The sequence below is a fragment of the Cervus elaphus genome, chromosome 33 (assembly GCF_910594005.1).
Source record: "Cervus elaphus chromosome 33, mCerEla1.1, whole genome shotgun sequence".
NCBI lineage: Eukaryota > Metazoa > Chordata > Mammalia > Artiodactyla > Cervidae > Cervus > Cervus elaphus.
This window is the reverse complement of record NC_057847.1, coordinates 34,083,425-34,108,716: the sequence shown is the minus strand read 5'-3', so window position 1 is coordinate 34,108,716 and position 25,292 is coordinate 34,083,425. Positions and strand designations below refer to the sequence as shown.

General features: G+C 33.1%; 1 protein-coding gene across 2 annotated transcripts in view; it reads right to left on the bottom strand.

Annotated features, from left to right (window-relative positions):
• SCN3A (sodium voltage-gated channel alpha subunit 3) overlaps positions 1-25,292 on the bottom strand; it is a 115,552-nt gene that overhangs the window by 27,135 nt on the left and 63,125 nt on the right. The window contains exons 13-18 of one of the 2 annotated variants that reach the window (XM_043894722.1): positions 23,883-24,227; positions 22,719-22,851; positions 21,167-21,405; positions 14,410-14,583; positions 12,997-13,353; positions 10,748-11,218 (exon numbers count right to left, since the gene is read on the bottom strand). In XM_043894722.1, the coding sequence (XP_043750657.1) occupies positions 10,748-11,218; positions 12,997-13,353; positions 14,410-14,583; positions 21,167-21,405; positions 22,719-22,851; positions 23,883-24,227 (1,719 nt within the window). The remainder of the gene's footprint in view (positions 1-10,747; positions 11,219-12,996; positions 13,354-14,409; positions 14,584-21,166; positions 21,406-22,718; positions 22,852-23,882; positions 24,228-25,292) is intronic. The other variant, XM_043894723.1, reaches the window with a different exon arrangement.

Sequence of the window (25,292 nt, the reverse complement as noted above, 5' to 3'; positions counted from 1 at the left end):
GATAATTTTGTACTCATAATTTAACATAAAATCCTATTATTCAAAACAATGTAACTACAAACTTGATTCAGACGGAAAATGGTTAGAGAGCATTCAGTGTGGGTGATTTGGAAAGGAGCGATTATATTGATTACTTGTTCATGATCTCTGTTTGTCTATGGATGCCATGTGAAAATAATTTAATACATTAACACTCAGGCCAAATTGAGAATAGTTTGATAAGTTTGGTATATTGACATTCACAACTGATTATATTAATTAAAGTGCTTCAAGTCAAATTGTTATTTCCACTCTTCCAATGGAAATTTTCAGAGGGCAAAGAACATTACCAGTTGTCTATAACTACAGTCCATGTTTCTATAATTTTAGAAAGGAAGAGCGGCAGATTAACATTAGTCACAGTCATTATATTTCAACTTTGTGCTATATTTTTCTCTGGCTTACATAATTTTCTTCTTACTTTACAAGCTGAAAAATGATGGATCTCTCTCTTTTTTTGAACTGCTTAAATGAATTCAGTACTTGCCAAAGAATTCTAAATGAAATGGAAATTTCTTCATGAATGACACTGCTCAGAATCTGTATAGACTTTCACTAGGAGCATATTCTGAATTCAACATGTGATCAGGCTGTGAATTTTTCCTTTAAATAAATCATTGTGACATGCAACATGGCTAGGAAGAGCCACTTTAGTGTTGCAAGAATAAATATCTTATAAGAATTCTAATACCACTTGGGAAGACAATATGGATGTGGAATTCTTTATGAAAAGTGATGCAAAGATGTGACATATAGCACAACCAGGCAATGTAAAGCTTTTAGAATGAAAGAACATGGATATGTTAATGGTTTCAAAGGCCCCATTGACTTTAGTAACTGAGAGGTAGGGTCACTCTGCCCTAGCCCTCTGAAAGAGTTAAACATGTTACTGAAAAATACCAGAATGACTACCTAAACATAGGTTATCTTGGAGTATATCTGACTCAAAATTCTTAGCTGTTTGAAATCACCATGCAAATGTTTGTTTAATACTTTATAATGTAAACACTGAAGAGGAATATCCAGGTGATACTTTCAGTGGTATTACTTGGAGGATGAGGTTAACTATGTCCAGTTAAATATATTATGAAAGTTACCCTAAGTCAAGATATAATTCTATAATAAAATATCTCCATGTCCAAAGTATGCTAAGGAGAGAATAAGCCATCAATTATGGCTGATGGTTCTTAGGATCATTATAGTAAAAAAGTTTTACCATTAAAATCCTCTACTTTTTGTAGAGGTGAAAGGTCAAGATGTATTTTCTTCCCTCAGAATTTTTCTGCTTCTTACAGCCAGTATGTCTTTATTTTTGTAAGAAAATCCCAGGAAAGCTACTGCTGAATAGAATTGCAGTAGCTTCTGGTAAATCCAAGAAAATACTAAATAACTCTTCTCTTTCAGTTTTACTGATTTATAGATTGGACACTATAACCTTTCATGAGTGGCAGCAATAATATCCACTGTATAAGTAAAACCAATAAGAAACCAAATTATTTTGAGGTTAGTTATCAAAAGCTTAAAGTTTCTTCTCCCTCTTGGCCAACCCAAGCTGAAGTATTTATTCTGAGCCCGGTCATGATCCCCTCTCCATGAAGCTTTTCTTTATTATGATTTCTCCATGTTAAATTTTATATAACATTTTGTCCATAATATTGTTTGCTTTGACCAAATATTCTCATAAATATATATGTGTATTTTATATATATACATAAATTGTATAATTATGTACATATATACACATATATATTAGAATATACACACATACACACATATATATATACACCAAAAGATTCAAGCATAGAATAGACACTAAATAGGCTGAATTTATGAAAAATGAATAAATGAATGAGTGAATGCATTTTGTTATTACTCTTATAGAGAGAATTATAGTGTTTAGATAATTTGATCTCTTCATTTTGATACACAACTCAGTTGTGGCCTTTACAGAAGATTTAATTTTATTAGAAAATGCATTTTCTTAATGAATAAAAATTATTTAATTAATGATATTTTAGTGATAAAAGCATGTTTCCAAAATGCTTCTCTAAAATATTGGCAGACATTCAATAAAGAAATCTGAAGGAAGAAAGTAATAAGCATATATGTATATACACAGAAATACACATATACTTTTCCATTTGAAAACTTTAGAAAATATACTCACCCTTCACTTCTTATTTTACCACTGTTAGTACAGTTGTGAAATGTTCAATTTTTTGCATTATAATTCTCTGTCATATATTATACAAGAGTCTTATATTTAAATACAATTTACTTATTTAAAGCAAATCCTTCACAGCACAAGTAATGGTAGCCGTTAATCTGAATGACAGTTCTGCTGTTTACCAAATATTGACCTCTGGCTGTATCTTTGTTGTTGGTATTGTCTTTAGATTGTGAACTTTTGTGAATGTGGTTAATGTATGTTTGAATATAAATAATTTCAATTTTCTAAATGTGTGTGGCGGTTATGTACACGGTAAAGCAGAGAGGGTCAGGGTGTGAGCTAGTTTACTTCTGTCTGCCTGGCATTATGAAGCATAGTATGTCTTTTGGAAACAGACAAGGACTAAACAATAACAACAAATTCTGTTCTCAAATGAGCAAAACCCATTTTACATGAAGAATTGCTTCACTGTTATCCAGGAGTTTGTCTGAGTATAAGTATTAACTCATCAATCTTATGCTCTGGAAAACTCCTTAAGGAATGTTCAGAGACTTGATGCACCAAAGCTTAAAAAATAGTTGGCAGGCTAGTGTTCTTGTCCCTAAAAAGTCCTTTGTGGAAGGCTCCTTTTCTGTGGAAATTGACATAAAGCTGATCTTGATAGTTGTAGAGTCAGGCTTTTTCATGGTGTAGTCTCCCTAGGCCCCATTTTTATCATAAGAAAGTACATACACTTTATCCTATGAAGTTATAAAAATACTGTATCAGCTATATAAACATTTTAAAGTTGTGAATTTATCTACATTTATAAATTAAAACTTAGACTGTGTTCTTATTAAGTTGCAGCAACTTACCAATTAAGATATACTGCCTGATAAGTGTTAGTCACTGGAAACATACAGAATTTTACTCCTGTATTTTTAAATTTTAAAATTTATATCCTAGAAAACTACTTAAGCATTTAAAATTCTATACATGGATATGATACTATCTTCACAATCTAAACATTTCTAATTAAATTCAACACTTTGGCATTCATACTCTGATAGAGAGTAATTTGTGATACATTTTATCATAGCCATACCAAAATGACTTCCAAATTTACTTAAAAGCATGTAACTAGTTTAAAAGCAGGTGACTAATGATAAATACAAAGTATAACTTACTTTCTTTAAATTGCCATAGCTGTGATACTACAATGATTAAAAAAAAAAAACAAAAAAACCAAAGAAACCTGAAATGAAGTTTTCCACATTAAGGAACTTGGTGACTATACTAAATAACTAAAATTAATACTTGTTCTAAAGTAGTCAGAAAAATGTAATGAGGTATATAGGCATAACAGTAGAAAGCTTCCATATAAAGCCACATAGTACAAGCTCATCACTTGTTTTCTTGTACTATTTTCTCCCTACCCGTCCAATATCTTATGACACTTAAGGTAGACTCTTCCATCCCTTGTAGAAACTACTGAGTCTACAGAGGGATGATGGCTTATGCTCTACAAATGCACACTGGGAAGCAGGTTTGAAGATGCAACATTCTCCAGGCCCAATTCAGCCACAGAAAACATGCCTGGCTGTAGCAGAAGCCTGGCGCAATGCTGTGGAAGCTGCACACGGATCCAAGAACCATGTTCTCAGAGACATGGTACCTGAATGTCAAGTTTTCAGGGTTAGCTGCAAATACAACTCAGGAAATGACAGAATCAGCCCCCAGAACGGCCATTTCCCCTCTGATAACATGAACTTATTTAGAAATTCCCCCTTATGGCAAATATGGCTCTCAATTTTTATCCAATTAAATAGTGAAATTTAACTTTCAGAAATAGAAGAGAATGTTAGCAACTGGCCTACTTCCACCGAAATGCGCTCACATTTCATTTATTTTCAATCAGCTATCAAATGTTTGACTCTCACAAATTGCTGTATGATTCAAAAGGCAAAAATAAAAGATTCAGCCGTTACAGATTGCCTTTAAAATCTAGCCATTTCTTTCAAAACTTCTGGGTTTCGTCTTGCAAGTAGAAGCAATCTTTTGGTTATACAATCTCTCAGGGCCTTAGTCTGATCTTTTGGATATGCATATCCATATCTTGACTTGGGATATCTCACTTGAAGAACAGGTAGCCACACAGTGAGGCCATGAGGCTGCTATTCCAAGGCATGAAGAACATGACTAACACCAACAACTCTTTTTTCTGGACTACTCACTGAATAGTGAAAAATGTAAACCAACTCTCTTTGGTTTGACCTCAGCATATTTTGTGCAACAACCCTGATGCTCCTTTTATTTTGAAAGAGCCTTGCTAAGAGCACAATATAGGAAATTGAAATTAATTATATGGTGGTTGAAGGGTAAGGCAGAGGGGCATCCAGCAGGCAAAGGAAAAGATGGTTTATCTTAGGGAGATATACAAAAATTTCCATCTAAACTTGCCCTACTTTTTATTTTAGCAGGAATAAACTGAAGCACCAAAATCGTTCCCCGAATGTCGGGATAGGTTTGAAATGTCTCACATTCAATTTCACAAAGAACATTTGGAAGGCACTGAGAACCTAACAGAAATGGGAAGCTAGAGGTTTTCTCCCATCGTGCTCCAGATTCTGAAAACGGAGCACGGGGCCTTTTCCAGACGGGTACGTACGTGCTTGGGACCTTCGGTCAAGCATCACTTTCAAAGTTTCCATAATGGCTTTGGAAAAGAGGGAATCTTTACAAGCATTGTGTAAAAGGTAATTTTCCAATACCATTTAATTCTGCCCTGCTTGTGAAGAAAAATAATCAGATTTTCTTTAATGACTAATAATATATTGTTTTACTCCTAAAACTAAAAAGTTGTTGCTAAATAAAATTACATAAATCACCAGGGACCATATTTTTTTCTATTTTTTATTAATAATTTAATGTCTGAATGTTTTGCATTTTGCAATTAATTCTCAGTTATTCCTAAAGAAGAAGAGAGTACGGAGACAAACCACAAGATCTAGTTAGATTTTTTTTTTCCCACCAAAAGCCTTGAAAACTGCTAATCCTCATGAACTTTTCACTTTTGCTTTTCAATTTCCTTTCAAGAACACTCACTATGGCTGATATTCCAGAAACAGGAAAAGTTGAGTCAAGAGAATTACCTAAAGATTTATTTCATCCACAAACCTACAGTAATTTCTGGAAATATCCTTTACTCTTTGTAAAACTATAGTTAATAATTAATAATAATCAAAAGTAGTCTCCTTTTTGCCTGCTCAGTTTTGGGTTGAACATATAGGGAGAAATTAATGTAGATCAGGGAAAAAAACATAACGGGTACACTGAACCAATTACTTAATGATCATGATGCGGTGCATTTTTCCTAGCCTGTATCATGTTGCTTTTCATTTTTTAATTACTTTATAATGATTGCTTAGGGTTCTGCAGACACATGACTTAACAACTTTTCCAAACTACATGAAAATACAAGATATGTGGTGCCCAAATGTATACAGACTATGGCCCTTCATATCCAAAAATTCATGATCACCTTATTCATTTTTTTTTTTTTAACAGAGGCTTCCCCCAAAACATGAAAGCAAACATTTCCATCTGGAGCACACGAATTGGATGGGTTGAAAATTATATTCACAGATCTGAATATAATGATCTGAAAATGGCAATACTATTTAAAAAAAAAAAACCTGCGAGCCTCATTTTGGTAATACAATTTACTTATAAGGGCTGAATCAACAACAGCAAAAAGTTGTGGTCTTATTCTAATGAAACAAAAGCAGAAAAAGAGTGCATGCTCTCAAATTGAACTTTAAACATTTCTATCATTTTAAAATAGATATAAATCCTACAGAGCATGCAATTATTGCTTTTAAAAGCCTAAAAAGACTAAACTGGAGAGTCATTAGCAGAATCAGATGTGGTGTTGGGACTGCCCGTCTCGCCTGACCATGCTGTGATGTGTAACACGATTCAGCAGACAGCAGCTGGGCACGTCTAGCACTTCCTTGCCATGGCAGGGGAAGGAACACAGCTGAGTAGCATGCAGGCCAGTCAAAATTTATTTAGAAAGTGATTGTACATGTACAACTTGCTTGGGTAACCTGGGTAAAAGTGGTGACACGAGCCTCTGGCTGGTTTAAAAACACCAGAGTTTCATTCTTGATGGCTCCAGCTTGATTTTACCCCTGTGAGAAGTAAGAATGGTAAGCAGTGAAGGTCACAGGATGATATTCCTAGATTGTGCTATGGAATTCAACTTCAAATATGATTCTTAAGAGCATTTATTCTATATCCTTCCCCTAGGAAGACAATGAAACCTTTTAAGAACTAAATTGTAAAAATCCATAGTTACATAAAAATGTCAAGAAATTATGTTTATGTGAACTGTAAAAATATAAAAGCAAAATTCTATATTAAATCTTGTCACAAGACAGGTATAATTCCAAGTTTGCCAAAATAAAAAGATCACTATTTTGAAATCCATGCCTTCAATTTCCTTAAATTTTTTTCATGCAAAGCTTTATGTTTATTTCTATACCAGTCTGTTTATGCTAGTGGTCCATAGAAAGATACACATATATAAAATTTATATTATGTAATATAATAGCAATTCATATTTTTTATTTTTAAAAATTTCTAGAGATCATTTCCCCTCAATTATGGTATAGCTGCATATACTTTATTATGAAAATGAGTGGAAGTAATAGAGTTTTTAAGTAATATCTAAATTAATGATTAATTTACTGCCTCTTCTTAAAGCGCAAATAATGTTGCAAAAATTTTTTTCTTTTCTTTTTTCCTTTCTTTTGAAATACATCATTCTGTTAGGTTTAACTTGTATGATTTTTCACTTTGTCGGCAAAAAGATGTTTTGTGTCCCCCAAAGCACAGCCCAATGTGCTTTTTCTACTTGTGTTCAAAAAACTAATAAGTGTAAACCAAAATGCTATTTTATGGACACATTATTTTTAATTTGTGTGTGTATGTATGAGTGTGTATGTGCTATAGCTATTAAAAAAGAACAACCCAGCCAAATCTGACTTGTGACCTGTGTTCAATGACAGTAGTTTTCAGAGATTTCAGATCAAAACTGAAATTTGCTGGAATTTATCTAAATCTGTTCTATAATGCTGATTTTTGCTTTTGTTTTTAAAAACAGTGTACAGTTGACCCTTGAACAATGCAGGTTTGACCTACTCAGGTGCACTTACACACAGATTTTTTTCACTAGTAAGTGCTACAGTACTGTAGGGTCTTCAGTTGGCTGAATTTGCTGAAGTGGAACTGCAGTTACAAAACCATGTACATGGAGTGAAAGTCGCTTTGTGTCCTACTCTTGCGACCCCTACAGCCCTTGGAATTGTCCAGGCCAGAGTACTGGAGTGGGTAGCCTTTCCCTTCTCCAGGGAATCTTCCCAACCGTGGCATCGAACTCAGGTCTCCTGCATTGCAGGCGGATCCATTACCAGCTGAGCTACAGGGGAAGCCCAAGAATACTGGTGTGGGTAGCCTATCCCTTCTCCAGTGGATCTTCTCAACTCAGGAATCAAACTGGGGTCTCCTGCATTGCAGCTGGATTCCTTACCAACTGAGCAATCAGGGAAGCCCTTGTATATGGAAGGTTAACTGTAAATTGTACTGAGATTTTCAACTGGGTGTAGGGTTGACACCCCTAACTCTTGTGTTGTTCAGTGGCCAACTGTACTTTTAAACTTTGTGTGAGCATACGTGAGGCTTGCCCTATTATTTTTAAAGGTTTTTCTGGTACTATTTAAAAAATTCATCCACATAAAACTTATGCTTGAATTTAATTTTACTGTGCAAAATAACTTGAAGTTTTATCCTAACTTTATAGAAGTATTTGATTTTATATTAATTTGCAAGTATTTTCCCTCTATTATATCTGTATATTTTAAACAATTTAATTTGGTAACTGGATTCTGTCTACCCAAAGCTAGCTAAGAAGAGGACAGATGATTATTTTAAAAATTCACCCAAAAAAGAAATTTTATTCCGATAATAAAATGTTTTCAATGGCTTGAAAATAAAGATATATTTCCTTGTCCCAAGTTTATGATTTTTTAGCTATTAAAAAGATATGCTAATAAGGTAGTAGTCTTCTATAGCAGTCATTTGAAATATCTGTGGACATCATAGTTTTTGAAGTATTCTGGAAACCAACTTTTTGGTAGAAAGAAATTAACATATATCATTTCCAAGAATGCAGTGAGATGAAACCTACAATATTAATGTAGCAAAAGTTTCTCAACCTCTTTGGCTTTTCTATCTCTTCTTGACCCCAAGCTAGTCTTGTCCCTAGTCTTCCCTTGTTTTCTCTTTGCAGTTACTTCTGTGGTGAACTCCTTTGTTTTTAAGGAATCAGATAATGATGAAATCTGTGTTATTATATCTATTTTTAAACCCTGACTGCTCATCCAGGCTGTGGTTCCCACTGTATCCCACTTCTAATTCAGTATATCCCAGTTGAATTCCTTCTTTTCCCATAAACCTGGTAACCTAAAAGATCATTTCAGACAGTTACATTACCATTTTTCCAATTTCTCAGACTCTTTACTAGGTTTGTCAAATTGCCAGTTAGTTCATCTGCCATACTTATTACCATAGTCCATATTTCTATCACCTCATTATTCAGATGATTGTTACCTCATTATTCCTCAAGATAACCCTTGTTCCTCACTCTAAACTGCTTTACTCATTACTATGGAATAAATTTTCCTAAAACATCAGTTTCCTATTGCTTTTCACCTGCTTCAGAACAGATAGCTCCTTATTGATCATGTAGCCAATTCCAAACTCTTTGACTGATTTTCAAGACTGTATTATCTGAAACTACCTTACTCACTCACTCATATTTTTCCACTTTCTCAACCAATATATTTTTCATACTGATTATTTCACTGCTGCACCTAACTACCAAGCTCACTCTAACTCTGGCTTTTGTTTAGTAGTTTTCTGCCTTGGCTTTCTGTTTATGTATTTGACCCACATTTCGAGGCCTACTTCAATTTTATCTCTTCATTTAGCAATTTGCTATGTTCTTGCTGTTCTCAATACCCATAGTCTTTATAGTCTTATAGTCAGTCCTTTAGGATTAAACTTTTTAATAGGCCTTTAATGACTTTGTGAGTTAGCATTAGCTTCCTTGGAGATTTTGAGAATTCCCTGAAGAGGGTTATATTATGAATCTCTCCTTTATCTCTTCCTTTACTCTTACTGCCCAGCAGAGTGCTGAGTTCACAAAAGTACTCAATAAATGTTTGTTAACTAATTGATGATTTTCTTAAGTAAATCTTTGTCCAGTGATGGAAAATGAAATTAGAATTGAATTCTTATCTTACCAGAAAGAGCAACACATAAATTAGAATTGAACTCATTAAGCAGACGTTGAATGGAATTTCAGAGAAAGGATATTATACCTCATTTTGTATGTATTTTTACCTTTTTTGAAATATTTCCAAATTTACTATTATAATATATCTCAGAAGCTCTGAAATGCCTGAAAAAAAGGCATGTGCATTGTGACACTGTCAGCTACTTATACAAATTCTGTTGCCACTGTTATTAAAAATAGAAGGTTCCAAACTATGCAAATATGCTCACAGAATCAGACGTCATTTGTCTGATTCCTATTGTGTCACCATTTGTACTTTCAAGTTAAAACCTGTCTTTATAACTCTGTGCTAGACTTAACTTCCTACTAGCATATCAGAACTCTATAAATAAGTAATAGTAAAAAATTTAATCCTGCTCTCCACAACACAGAATTGGAGAATTAATAGCCTTGAACTACTGTCATAGACTCCTGTGAATTCTAATCCTGCAAGATCAACATTGCCTTTCCTTTTTCCTTTTCTTTTAAATAAGTAGTAATATGACAGTAAGAATAGCTTTTCAGTCTACAGTTCAGCTGTAATCCTTAAGTGGAGTTTTTCCAAATAGTTCTTAGTATTTTCTAGGTTAATCTGGAAGACCTTATAAATATGTTCTTCCTTGACTGGGCCAAAATGTAATCATTACTACTCTCATTTTCCTAATATGTATACAATTTTCATAAATGAATAACACTCTTATCAGTAGTCAATAAAAGGTTCAGAGGTGAACTAAACTGCACAAAACATTCACATTAAAATATCATAGCAAAACTTAATGTATTATAGAAAGTAAAGAGATGACACTTTCACAATGATCAGTAAAATATGGTTTGTTTATTTTTCTAAAGAGCATAATGTAGTGTATAGAAGAATGTGTTAAATAAAATCTCCTTTTTGGAAGGCCATATTTTTTAATCAGACTTAAAAATATCAAGAAGATGAATATACTGACTATTCAGAATGATGATTTCCTATGAAAAGTTGGAATTTCAATGGAAGGAATTCCCAAAGAAGAATATCTGATAGTTTTCCAATATTACTATATATATGGCTTTTAATATACTTTTTAATAATGTCTGTAAACACAATAAAAATTCTTAGTAATTGTGGTACATGGTTTTTATAAGGAATGCAAGAAAAACTTTAAAATCATTCTTACCTCTTTGCTTTCTTCTAGTTCTGACTCACTGCTGAACTCCTCAGTATTTAAATTTTCAAAGTCAGACTCTCCAACAGCAATTGGCACCGTTACAGTGAGGCTGGGATTGTTTATGAATGACATATAATCGTTTTCATCAATTACATATTTTTCAGCACTGCTTCCAGTACCTACACCACTGGTGGTTCCATTCCCATCTTTAAGATAATTAAGCTCTTTGCTTATTTCAATTCCAGTATTATTAGACACACAGCTGTCTATTTTGTTGCCTTCATGGATTTCTATAACTTTTGGCTTTCTGAAAAACGTTTTTTGGAAACACTCCCGTATCTTATTTTTCACATAATCAATTCCCTTTTGCATCCTTCCTACTGCAATCTGGAGATTGTTCATTTCATTATCATCATCAGTAGCAGCAAGATTGTCTGAGCTAAATGAACTCAACAATAAGGCCAGAAAGAGGTTCAGAACCTAAAAGAAAAAAAGAAAATTTTGCTGTATTAATATTGAAATATGTATAAACATAATAGTTTAAGCAGAGGAATCACAGCTCTTTGCTAAAATTAATTCAACAAATGCTTCTTGACTGTTTGCTATATTTCAGACACCTTGTCTTAGTCACACGCTATTTAAAGAATCTGGTATCTTCTACCTGCTCAAAGGGCAAAATGGTAAAACAAACGATTTTCCTTTCAAACAGAGGACAATCAGGAAACTGGAGCTTCTGAGATTTAAATTGTGTCTACTTAACAGTTGCTAGTGAAAAGACAAAATCCCATTTTTGTGGTTTTGACCAAAGAGGAAAAATGGGATATTTTCATCTTAGTCATTTTACCAGTTTGTCTAGGGAATGTCTAGCGTTGTGTGTGTAAATAATGAATTTATTTATTAAATAGCCTGATGGATTGTATTAAAATAATATACTTGAAATGTAAATTCCAATGGCCAAAAACTTTTAGAGCAACCTAAAGGCAGATTATATAAGGTTTAACACATTTCCCATCAATATACTTTGAAGTATATGTGTCCAAATAGTTCAACAGATGGAGAAAAGTCTAAAATTATTCCAGGGTTTAGGCTAGACCCATATAATGTAAATTACTTTTCTTTTGCCTTTTTTTTGCAGAAAATGTGGTGAAATCTCAGCATATCATTGGGATACTTGAAGGAAAATATTATTCAATTAATTGGCAAAATATGATTAATGCAGGAATAATTCATTGTAACTGATGCAAAAAAAATTTATAGGAATATTTTTAGCTTGAAATGTAGTTACTGAATTTCAAAAAATGTTACATGGTAGGAAGACACAAACTTAGCCAGAACCCGAGTTTATTTCCTTATTTTTGTATAAGATTTGTTCAGAATCTAGAACTTCCTTATTTACAATTCTGAAAAAAGTTGCATGTCTACATATATCCCACAAACCATTTTTTAAGAAATCTCATTTGATATGTACTTCTCAAAGGAAAGGTTCAGAATGATGACATAAAGAAATACTCTGACAGTGCATAATTGAAAAATGTAAGCATTAAAACACATAAACATACAAATTGTTTTTCTATATTAGTGCTTTTAAGTCAGAACTAAAAGTAAGCCTTTTAAATCTGGTCAATGTTTATATATGTGTATAACTGAAACTACAATAATTTATTTTCCTTTAATAAAATAAATTCTGGAAAAATATATTTAGTCCCCTTCCAATTTTTTTGGATAATTACAATACAGAGCTAAAATTTCATTGAAATTTGTCTTTAAAATTTGGTGATATGCAACATATGCCTCTGAGTAAACAAACAATATGAACTATGTATGTGTAAAGAACCATTTCAACACAGCATAGTCTTTTTTTCAGTGTAGAATTACTGGAGATCATTATCTTGTCAAAATAATAATAGAATAAAAAATAATTCAAGCCATAAAAATAAAATTAGGACAAATTAGTTTTGATGCTAAAAACATTTCTTTGAAGAAGGAAAACTAATATTTTTGTCCCAAGACTCACAGATATATATACCTTATTTAATCCTCACATAAACCACAAGATTTCAGTTTTGTTATTCCAGTTTCATAGCTGGGAATTTGAGCCTGAGGGAGGTTAAGTAACTTGTCCCTGCTCAGAGTCCTAGTACTAGGATTTGAGTCTACGTTGTTGATAGTAAAACCAGATATGTCTGTTGCATCAGGCCCCCTTCCCACCTACTATCTGATCTTGTTCTTAATTATGAGTGTTTGTAATACATACGTACCACAAGATTTCCAATGACCATGACCAGCATGAAAACAATAAGGCACATAGTTTGACCAGCGACCTCCATGCAGTCCCACATGGTCTCTATCCATTCTCCACACAGCACCCGGAACACAATCAGGAAGGAGTGGAAGAAGTCATTCATGTGCCAGCGCGGGAGTTCACAATCACTAGAAATCTTGCAGACACATTCTTTATAGCTTTTCCCAAAGAGCTGCATGCCGACCACGGCGAAAATAAAGACGATGATGGCCAACACCAAGGTGAGGTTACCCAGAGCTCCCACTGAATTACCGATGATCTTAATTAGCATATTCAGGGTCGGCCAGGATTTTGCCAACTTGAACACTCGAAGCTGTAGTCAAGTGAAAATGTACTCTTAGTACATCACAGTACATCTTAGTAATCACAACACAATTTTAAAAGTTAGACATCATTTTATCAGTATGTTACACTATAGACCCACCTTTGAGGAATATAAAATTTCAAAGCATACTAATTCAAATCCATAGAAAAGTTAATTGGAATTGTAAATCAAATCATAATATGATTTAAATGCAAAAATAAGAGAGAAAATATTTCAGAAATGATAAAACATTTCTGATTTATCAGCAGATATGTCCATAAAAACAAATTAATATTTTAATTACAGACATTTGTGAATTTAGCAAACTAATGTCACCTCTGATTATACTTTAGAGAGTAAAAAGAAGTATTAAAAGTATGAGTTATATATTTTAATTATTAATGTATTATTTAATGTGTTAATATTTTACATTTAAAATATGAAAGTAAATGAACTAATTTTGGTAAACATAAAAAGTTTAGTTCAGTTGCTCAGTCATGTCCGACTCTTTGCGACCCCATGGGCTGCAGAACAAGACCCAGTTTCCCCCTGTCAGGCTCTCCCATCAGGAAGCTTCCATAAGCCTCTTATCCTTCTCTATCAGAGGGCAGACAGAATGAAAGCCACAATCATAGAAAACTAACCATAGAAAAGCTTGTATCAATTTTAAAAATACACATTTTACTTAATTTCCTATAAAAGTTTGCATATTTTTAAATAATTTTTTTTGCCAAATTCATCAATTTATTATACCATTTTCTAAAATGCTAATGGGAACACATTTTCTTCTATGTTCCTTTACTAATATAAGTTGATAAAAAGATTAATTGGGTGTAAGCTTTTTATTTGCATTTCTTTATAGACTTTAAAGCAAAATATTTTTAATGCATTTAAAACATAATTTTAGAAGCACATGTGTATTTTAAAATGTGTCTTACACAGCTAATAATTATGAAGTGTTTCAACCATTTTTCATCATTCTTGAAAAACAATCACACTGATTCATTTTTTAAATAAGTGTTTTGCCAATGAAAAATAGAATGTAAACATAGTCTAAGCAGATACCAGTCTGAATGATCTCAGTACAGACAGTCCTTCCACATTTGCCAGGCCAAGCTCCATCAAACTAAGGCTGACAATAATTCCATCAAAAATATTCCAGCCCTCTTGGAAATAATAATATGGATCCATGGCGATGATCTTGAGGACCATTTCTGCTGTGAAGATCCCAGTGAAGACCTAAAGTAACATAGAGAGCAGTACTTCACAAGCATTGACAAACTTTTAACACTGAGAATTTGTAAAGAATATTAAACTGTTATGAGTAAAAATATCTAAAATTTAAAGTGAAGAAATGTGACAAAAGAATGTACAAGTTTAGCATTTTTTTTCTTCTGGGGAATATTTTAAGTGGGTTTGTGTTATCTAATGAATCGGCTAGATTTCCAAGACGATGCTGAATTTATAACATTTCGTTGTCCATATTTGAAATCTGAGATTAAATAATTAGTACTGATAGTTATTGTTAATAGCTACTTATAGCTATTTTGTACCCTATGCTTCTACCATAATCACAACCAATTTTTCAAAAATATGGCAGTAAGAACAAATCTATGTATTATTGGAAATCACTCAAAAATTATTTCAAATCAGGAAAAACCATATTTTGTTCTTGATTTTCATGTTGTTTTATTCATGGGATGCCATTCTTATTTCTATAATTTCATAAACATTACTGAAATAAGAATGAGTTTGCCACAAATATTTCTATAATAATTATCTCTGGATTCGTGCCTCAGAATTAAGATTAATTGATAAATAGAGCAAGGAACTGCAGATTTAATTGAAAGCAGTAGGAGAACATTTTCAGTATGCATACACCAATAATTAGGATTAATAAATTATTTGAGAGGCTGGATGAATGTCTATTTGAAAATGGTTTTGTTTTTTAACTCAAAACCACAGGCTAAGACACCCAAGGACATGAAGAGCTATGAAATTACTCTTGGAAAAATTCTTTTAAAGCAATTATCTTAATTAACTATAGATAAAAGCTGCATATTATGACTAAAGCAATCCACTTAGCAAGGTAAATCAGCCTTTACCTTGAATGAACTTTATCAAAATAACAGTATCAAGATTATTTGGTTTCCTAAAATATTAACTTAAGGAAATCTTGATCCACTCTTACAAATGTGTAAATGCAGCTAATATCTCATTTCCCCAATCACAGAAAAACCTAAGGGAAATACCCATCCCAGAAAAAAATAGCTTAACTTCAGTTATCATTCATTCATTCTAATAGAAGTAAAACATAATTCAAGTAAGCTTAGTGCATGAAAATCCAGATATGTGGTATAATGCACATTAAAAGTGTTTTTTTTTTCTCTTTTATTTTATATAAGAACTCCCCCTGGAGTATTTTTTCCCTGGTTAACGTTAAATAAATTCTGAAGTTTTAGGAGCAGCTACTATCTAAATAAACAGCCTAATTATAGAAATATATTAGTTAAATTCAGTTAGAAACAATCCAGGTAAATATCTCTTACTGTAGAAAATCATAAAGGTGAACTTTTTAGTTCTTCTGAAATGACATGAGGGTGTCCTGCATTTTAAAAACCCTTAAATTTCAATTCCTTTTAAATTTATAAAAGGAATGTCTTAAATTTATATTCCTATAAGTTTATAATCAGGAAGTTTATAACATGAAACTTCTATTTAAAAACATTTTAATTACAGTTTGCAGTTTAATGTCATAGCCTTTTATCTCTTTAAATGGTTTCAATTTAGGCCCTAAAAGTCATTGATAATTGTTTTTGTTACATTTCAATCTAGTTCAGCATTGTCAGTGGTTAGGAGAAGACTAAGACAGTTAGTAAAATCATCAAATATTTATTGTTTGGACTTCAGCTCATTATATCTTGTCTTCTGTTGAAACTTTGTTTTTCGAAAGTTTGGATTACATGCTTCTGTAGACATTCATTCATTCATAAAAAATTGCTAATTACTTACTAGACATTGTTTTAGGCTTTGAAAATAAATACAGTGCTAATTAGGACATACAAGTTGAAATTGCAAACCCAATTCATCTAGGCTGATAAATTTCTTATGGACAATACATGTATAGGTTTCCTAAGCAGCTTCTTTAATAAGGAGACAATTAATAATAAACAGGACAATTAATAAAAGTGTAAGCACTAAAGATAGGGATGAGGATCAGCCTGAGATTCTGGACCAAGGGTAAATAAATTGTGAGCATTTTGGGTTGTTTTGGAGGACACTAAGTTTGGATGATCAAATGTTAGGGGTTAAGGCCTCAATTCAGGGATAGGAACATTTCCTTACTGAGTATTTACTTAGGAAAGTTCTGTTGATACATACATTAAAAAGATAGAAATGTTCATTCTAAAGGCTGAAGCTTGAATATTGGTCAGTTTGCTCCACAGGATCTCTACTTGTCCAGACTGACATTCCATTCTTTGTAGTGAATTTGACATACCTGTAGCCTCCTTTCATTCCATTACTATTAGCTTCTTGTTTTAATACTTCTAGTTTTATCATACCCATGCCTTTTGGATTTGTACCTTTAAATATTTGTTGTTCATTCTTTTTTGGAGGATGAAATTGAAATATATTTAAAGGAAAATGATGGGAAATCAGTCAACATTTATGATTTTCCTTTCTCTCATATGTCAAATGAGGATATTGAGATGATTCATCAGGTCTGTGTTTAACATTCTTCTATTTCTATCAGTATATTTTTGCTTAGCAAATTTTATTAGAAATTGTGGTGTACCCATAATTATTGTTACATAACAATTTTATTAGTAGTGGTTAGTAAGGGACAATAATCAATTTTCTCTTATACTAGGAAAGGAATTAGGTAGCCAAATAGCACTTCTTCATTGATGCAAGAGGCTTCATAGGTGATTTCTTGAATTTGGCTTCTAATGATTTTATCTTTCAATAAACAAAGCCATTTATTTTCCTTCAAAGAATTATGTTCCTTTTCTAAGATTTTGTATTCATATCCTAAACCACACCATTTAATTAAAATAATTTGCTAATCATGTTTCTTTAGGCTTTTATTTGAAAATAGCCTATAAAATCCTTACAACAGGTATCAGTTTCTAAGTTCCCATCTGGGTCTAGCAGAATAGAGGAATATCATGAATCTTTAATCTCTAGTTGTGAGAGTTGCAGTAAGAAAAACAAATAGAGCAGGAGCTACAGATCTCTATTGATATTCCGTGAAGAAAAAGTTACAGGTTAGTTGGAAATGTTTATATGATGAAGGGATTATGTAACCTACTATGTTTGATGGAAGATTTTTTGCTTATAGAATCAGTAAAATGAGTGCATGTGTTTAATAGTCGTTAAAACAAACAAACAAAGAAACACAAAGGCAAAACACAATCTTCGAGAAACTCAATAGAGATTTGAGGTCTCTTGAAACTTACATTTGATCAGTGCAATCAACAGGGAAATGATAGAATTTTTATATGCTTCAGCAGAAGGAGGATACAAAAAAGCACGTTTATCTAAGTAAAGACTAAAAGTGCCACAACTCTTTTATGGCACATTCTTTTGTTATTAATTCAACCAGAAACTCAATTTCCTTATTTATAAGGCAGTATGGAATCATTTGAATAGTAATAAACTAGTCCAGAGAAATTTTAAATTGACTTTAATAAGAAAACTATAAAGTCTTCACAAAATATGCAATGCAACACCCATCTATGGTATATAACATAGATCTAAAGTCAGCTAAGTACCCATAATATAAGCAATATTTCTCTCTCACACAGAGAGAAAGAGAATATTAATGAGCTTTTAGCTAGTAGTAACAGTCAGTTTACACATTCGCCTGTTCTTATGGTTACAAATAGTTAAGTGTTTCCTGTCACCTGTGCTCTCTATGTTCATGAGTCTTGTTTCCCTAACACTAAACTCAGCTGACCCATGGTTCTGCTACAGTCAACCACTGATCAGTTTTTCACCTCACTTCTCTACCTCATTATCTCCAGTGATACTCAAAGTGACAGCTTTTAGCATGAGGAGAGACTTGAAAAGCCGTCTAGTCCCAATACATTGTACTCATGAGAAAACAATATTTGTGACTTTTTCAAGATCAGATATTTAGCACAGACAACTGGACTTGGACCCAAATTTGGTGTTTTAGTCTAATGCTTTTCCGTCTGATCATCCTATAATCCAACATCTCTTATCCTGTGCTTCCGCACTCCATTGCTTCAACATCAAAATTCTTTAAGACCTCAATTTCCTGCATCACTCTGACAAATTTCCCAAACTGTTCCTAACAGTTCAACTTCCCTAACTGTCCTGGGAAAAATACAGAGCTAGAACAGAACTGTTTTCCATCAGTATTTCAAAGAAAGGTTAATAGAGTACGTAAGAGGAAGGAAGCTGTTTATTGAGCACGTGCTAGATGCCAGGCAAAGTGTTGTGTTTTCACATTATCTCATTATACCTTCACAACAACTCCGGGAGATGAGTATTATTATATCCGTTTCAATAATAGAAAACAAAGACTCAAAATTTTTTTATCATACTTGTCCAGATGCTACATTATTTGTAAGGTCAAACCCAGTTCTACCTGATTCCAAAGCCCATGTTCTTTTATGGGTAGGAAACAACCAGTTGGTTATTTATCAAGTTACAACCATATAAACACTCTGAGAGATATAAAAGAAAAGTAGGATGTGATCTCTGTCATGGAGTAACATGTAGTGGAATTGAAAAACAAGAATTATGATGCAACAAGAAAATGTTTAATGTTCAACCATGTTCTATTCACAGAAATGCATTAGGAGTTAAGAACAGTGTGCTCGGTACGGACTGAGAGTCAGATTAGCGGAGAGATGAAGCTGTGGTTGGACCTTAAAGAATATGAAGAACTGAGATGAAGTGATTTGAGTCAGGATACTTTAAATATGAATATTGAGAACGGTGAACTACTTTCCCATATACAAACATATAAACATTTGTGGGTTATAGCGTCAAGGCTGTTCTCAGAAGACTAGTGGTGACTGGTTAGGAAACAGAGGAAAATAAGATGGTGTGGGAAGGATGGGATTAGAGGGGGAGTGTTAAAAACCAGGTAAGATTGTTGAACCACAAATATAGACAATAGACACTTTGGCAAGGTGAAAGCCAAACTGAGTGTAGAGTACTAGAAATACAATTTTAATGGTAGCTATAGAGGTAAAAAAATTGATACCTAGAAAAAGGAAACAATGGGTCTTGATATAAAAATTGTATATAAGAAATAAAAGGTTTCTATTTTGAAGCTGGAAGCCTCTTTGAAACTGAAAGGCTACTACTAGAGGTAATACAAAACTAACTTGAAATTTTTAGGGCTTTCAATAAACTGTGAGAAAGATCATCTTTCAGATGTTTAAAGATCCGGGGTCAATAATCTATAATTGCTGGAAATACAGAAATAGAACACAACTTATAAGAGTAGATAATACCTAAAATTGTTGAGTACATACAAATATTGAGTGAAAAACATAGCCTTAATAGGCAAAAGTAGAGAAGTCCAGAAAAGGAAGCAGAAATATAGAGTGACTGGAAAGATGAAGGAGCCAATCAGTCAAAAAAAAAAAAAAAAAATCACAGGTGTCAAAGATGAAGAAAGTCTCAAGAATCTGATGTGTGTTATACTGAGTCAACTAATACATGAAGGTGAGGTCACTTATTGAAGTAGACACTTAGATAGTTGTTTGCCCAGTATTCCCTTTCTTCTTTCTGTTGGGAATTAATCCTCCACCTGTGTAATTCCTCAGAACTGTAATTTTCACATGAATCTACCTTCACGAATGTTGGTTAAACCAGAGATGAGCATCTGATCCAAGCTATGCTAAACAGAGTCGTATCACGAGAGTCTTTAAACTGGAACTGAAAAAGAGATTCAGTGTTTTTCCATTGCAGAGGTTACAAGATTTAGAACCAACAAGGTATGGGTGATCATATTTCCTGACCTACAGACAAAAGATGCAATGAATGCCTGGGCTGCATCCAATCCCTTGGTTAAAGCATTTCCTGAAGCCCAGTTGCAAAATTATCCTCATATGGTTTGGTAATTCATCTTTTTCTTTCCATTTCATGAGACAGTCTTTTTATCTTCCTCTTAAGCTATTGAACTCTGTTTCTATCTTGTGCCGGAAATAGAGGTCTTGGTTAATAAACTATGTAAATTCTTTTTTTACTTGTTCATCCATTTCAGTTTCTTCATGTAGAAGGAGGAAATGTAAATGTCGGCATACACACATACAGTTGTCTACCCGAGTAACATGAACCAGAGTGTGGCTAAATTAAGAAATGCATTTTTATCAACTATTTCTTCTCTGTGTGAATTCTACTGAAGCATTTTATTAGGTAGTTCAATTTGAAACAACTATGCCCTCGTTTGCACAGAAATCAATCTTTATGTATTCCCTTCAAAGAACTCTTTCTTCATAAGCTGTGTGTGTTAAAACTGCATGCTTATGGAGCCAGAATTAGACCTCATGATTTCTGTTTTTTCCCAGCAAGATTGACAGTAAAGATTTTAACAGGTTTACAAAGGGTAAAACACCATGATCAATCAGCACAGATGTTGGTCTCAATAGTCAGTATTCATACCAGTTGAATTCTAGACCTTATCCCTGAGAATCCCTTCAATATTCCTCTAGATATTTCTTCCTGTGAGGAAAGAGGGTATAGTTTGGGGGGGTCTGCATAGCACAAATGGATTTCTTCTTTGGTCTATCTGCTCTGTTTCTGACAAAATAAATAAGTAAACTTCAAATGAACTCACCAGGTTTCCTACAGTCAACACACTGCTGAATTGACCAGTCATTGGGTAGTGCTCCATGGCCATGAAGAGGGTATTTAAGACAATGCAAATAGTGATGGCAAGATCAACAAATGGATCCATAACAATTAAATTCACAAGATGCTTTACTTTTAACCATGCATCACAGCAGTCCCAGATCAAGAACATATTGGCAAATCTATACCAGCATGGTGGACATTTCTGCCTAGATTCTTCAAGTTCTGGGGGAACAATAAAGAATGAGATAGTAAATAACAATGTAAACAAATTACTGTTGTAGATTATACATTATTTGATAAAATTGACACTTTTACTTGGGGACGGAAGTTCATATTAGTTTAACAGACTTGAGAAGACAATTCCATTAAATATTTTCACAAAATATTTATGAAAAATGTCTTTAAGCAGAAAAAAATACTTCAATATTTTGCCTCAATTTAAATAAATTACCTATTAATTAGGTAATGGGTTATTAAATTGCTATATTTTCTTTATCAAAACAGGATTTTAAAGTAAGTTTTAGAGAACTATTAAATGTATCAATTACTGTTTCTTTTGAAAGAGCTTTTTCAGAATACTTTCTAAAGCTGTGATCCTTATTAATATGTGTGACCCTTTCTTCTCTCTGTCTCCACATTAGCACTGATCTTTACACATCGACATGTGATATGTTTTTCTTTTTAATATAGATTCAGCCCCAAATCTAGTTCTGTTATTCATATTTACTCATTTTTTTCAGAATTCTAGCCTATTAAAAAGGTACTAGTAATTTAATGGGTACTAGTAATTTAATGGGTGAAATATATATGAAATATATGCCCATTTGCATATCAAATATACCAATAGACTAAGGTACAAAATGTAACTGAAGTTTTCTAAAGAATTTATGTTATATATGAATTCTGATTGATTTATAAAATTACAGTACTGATGTAATATTCCTCCAAACTTGAAGAAATGGGGACTTATTTAATGAATGAACAAGGAAGTAATAGTTCTTGTCCATTCCTGTGTGTCAAAATCAACAAATATCTTCATTAAAGGAATGTAATTGTTTCTGTGTATTTGGAAGATGGAGGAAAGATCTTTTCTTAGGGTCCTGTGGAAATGGAACACAGGTTTTGATTTCTCCAATTCAACCCATATGCCTCCTAAACCCATCACCACTTCTGTGCCTGGAGAACAGACTGAAGTTTTACAGATGTTTCTTTGTGCTTCTGCATACAAAACTTAAAAAGAGAAGTTTTTGCTCTAATTGCTTAAGGATAATGTAACATAAGGATAAATCCTCTCTGATGAGCTATCAAGTGGTGAAATAATCACTCGGCAGATGAGAATTGGAATCAAAAAGAAATAGAGACAATATTAGTTTTGTAATCAATGTGATAATAGTATATTCCATGTATTGTCTACTTAGGCCTATTATACAGTTCTGATCTTGGGTAATTGACTTTTGTAATTCCATGGGAATAAGTAATAGTTCTCCAAACTATATAATCATAGAAAGCTGACTATCCCATGGCTGCCTTCTTACCCTCCATCGTGTTAGTCAGGATGCTGGCTATGCTCATGGCTCTTTGCCTTCCGGAGGAATCTTCTAGCATCTCCATTGAAATCTGGTAAGAACTTAGCCTTCTCTTTCTGACTTCCGTTTCAGTGGTGGTACCCTGCAAACCAAATACTGATGGCTCAAACCACCCTTTTCAGTGAGTAATACAACACAACATTAGCATTTCTTTGGAAAGTCATGCTACATGCAGTTTTCCCAAGTAACAATTTTCAAGTAATAATAAAATACTAATTTATTATTAAGTTATAAATACTTAAAAAAAAATCACAGGTGATACCCTACAGGGTTAAAACATGAATTTACCAGTTGGGTGCAATTGTATAAGGCAATTATGTTGCAGAAATATTTTAGTTTACCTGTTGGAATTTCCAGAGAAATTTTTCATAAATCACATATTATTTCATTTAATTCAAATGAAGAGTATTTTAGCTTTCTCATTGATTAAAAATCAGATTAATCTTCCCCCAAAACAAATAATAGTATTATGTAATATTAATATTAAGGCTGAATTATTTTCTTTGAGGCTATATTGAAAATATTGACATATATGGGCCGATTTTTTTCTATGCACAAACACAGATGTACAATGAAATGTGTGTGCTTTCCTGAGATTTTTAAAATTATTTCCACGTGCCATCCTATAAGAAATCAAAACATTTTAAAGTCATTTAATAGACACCAGAACATTTTAGAATCACTGTAAAATATTGGCAGTTGTACCAAAACTGCCTGTTATCAATAAATTATTGATCATTAAATTATTTAATTCTAAGTATATGAAATTTCCAGAATATGAATAGATTATTATACAATTCTGGGTGAACAGACATCTGTAATAGGTTGTCACAGTGCCCATTATTCTGTGTTGAATTTGCAGATAGGAGTTTTCACCCCAAACTCTAAAAACCAGGCTCTTTCAACCTAAAGCATTTGACAGTTCATGGTCCCATACAGTTGAGTTGGTTCTCAAGATTCTATTGTCTTTTTCATTCAGTAAAATCATATGTTATTTTTAAGGACTTTCATTTTGGGGAAGTAGGATAGTATGACAGGCTAAACCACCCAGGCCTTGATCATGTCCAATTGGTGTATAATGTCAGTAGTAGCTGATTTATCATCTGTTATCACCTCTGGCGGATGTCCAGTAGGTGAGGTTAGAGCCGATGGTCCACCCACCAAGGAAACCACACCATTGCAATCCACAGTGCTGTGCATCTTCCCATTGGCCGGAAGCCCTGGCACCATCCTGGATGACATACTGGCCTGACTAACGTTACTGTTGCGTCGCTCTCCGTGTCTGTGCGGCACAAACAGTGAGTCTCTCCTGCTCTCGCTGTCTTCAAATGTACTGTGTTCATCGTCAGCAAAGTCATTTTCAGAACCGATATCCTTTGCCCGACCTCTGAAGCTGAAAATACTTGTTTTGCTATTGCGTCGTGGGGAAAACAGGGAACCACGGATACTTAAGAGAGACTGGGGAGAGAGCAAGGAAGGAAAGAATGGGGACAGGGGACACAGCTATTTAATGAAAGTCTTAATATTGCAAAATCTATTTGCTTTTGGGTAAGAATAGTCTTGCTCTTAAACACGGTTTATCAAATTTATAGAGAACACATATGTTTTGATATTTTTATTAAAGACCACAATACAAATTTAAGTAATTTTTCTGATTAGGAGTTCTAATATGCAGTTTCCTAAGCGCATGACCACTTCATTTAATCTTCACTGTAGTCCTGTGAGGTGGATTTTGTTATCGTAATGTTCTAGGTGGGGAAGCTGATGCTGGAGAGGACCAATGATTCTTTCTGATAGGTGGCTTTCACTCCTAAATGCTATATTCTGAAAGGGCATACAACTTGGAAAATAAGTTACAGTTCAAGTGAGACTGTTGGCTTGAATTTAAAATGTTTGGACCAACTATGTTACTTCTGGATAATGATTTAAAAACAATGGCATTTTCTCTCCAGTCTCTTTTTTTGAGTTCTAAAAGGAAATTATTGTTATTTTCTGGACCTTCTTGTCTTTTGCACATGAGCATAAAAGCCACAAAATTTATCTATGATGCTGTCTTCTAAATTTGCTAAGTTTTCCAAATGGCTACTAATGATTCACCTTGTTTGAGAGAATATATGCCATAGCAAACACAACAGAGAGAATTCCTAGATTGCTGTATAAGTTACTATTCTTACTTAAAATTTAACACTAGTTTTAAAAATACTTATACATGTCTTCACCAATAAGGGTGATGTAGAGGACAACTTATCCTTCTAATATCAACTTAATTTTATTAAAAGGAGCTGGATGATTAAAAACTTTAAAACTTACATATATTTATGAATAAATCAAGTAGACAGTTTCTGATACTGGAAAATGAGAATTTAGCATGAAGTCCCTTCTTTCATTTTTTGAATGGCTTTTAAATCGCTAGCACCAAATAACTCTTTGTTTTAGCCTTGATGATAGTTTTCAAAAACATCTCTAGTCTCCTGCAGAATCTTCATTTACTCCCTTCCTCATTGACAATGGCATTTCCCATAT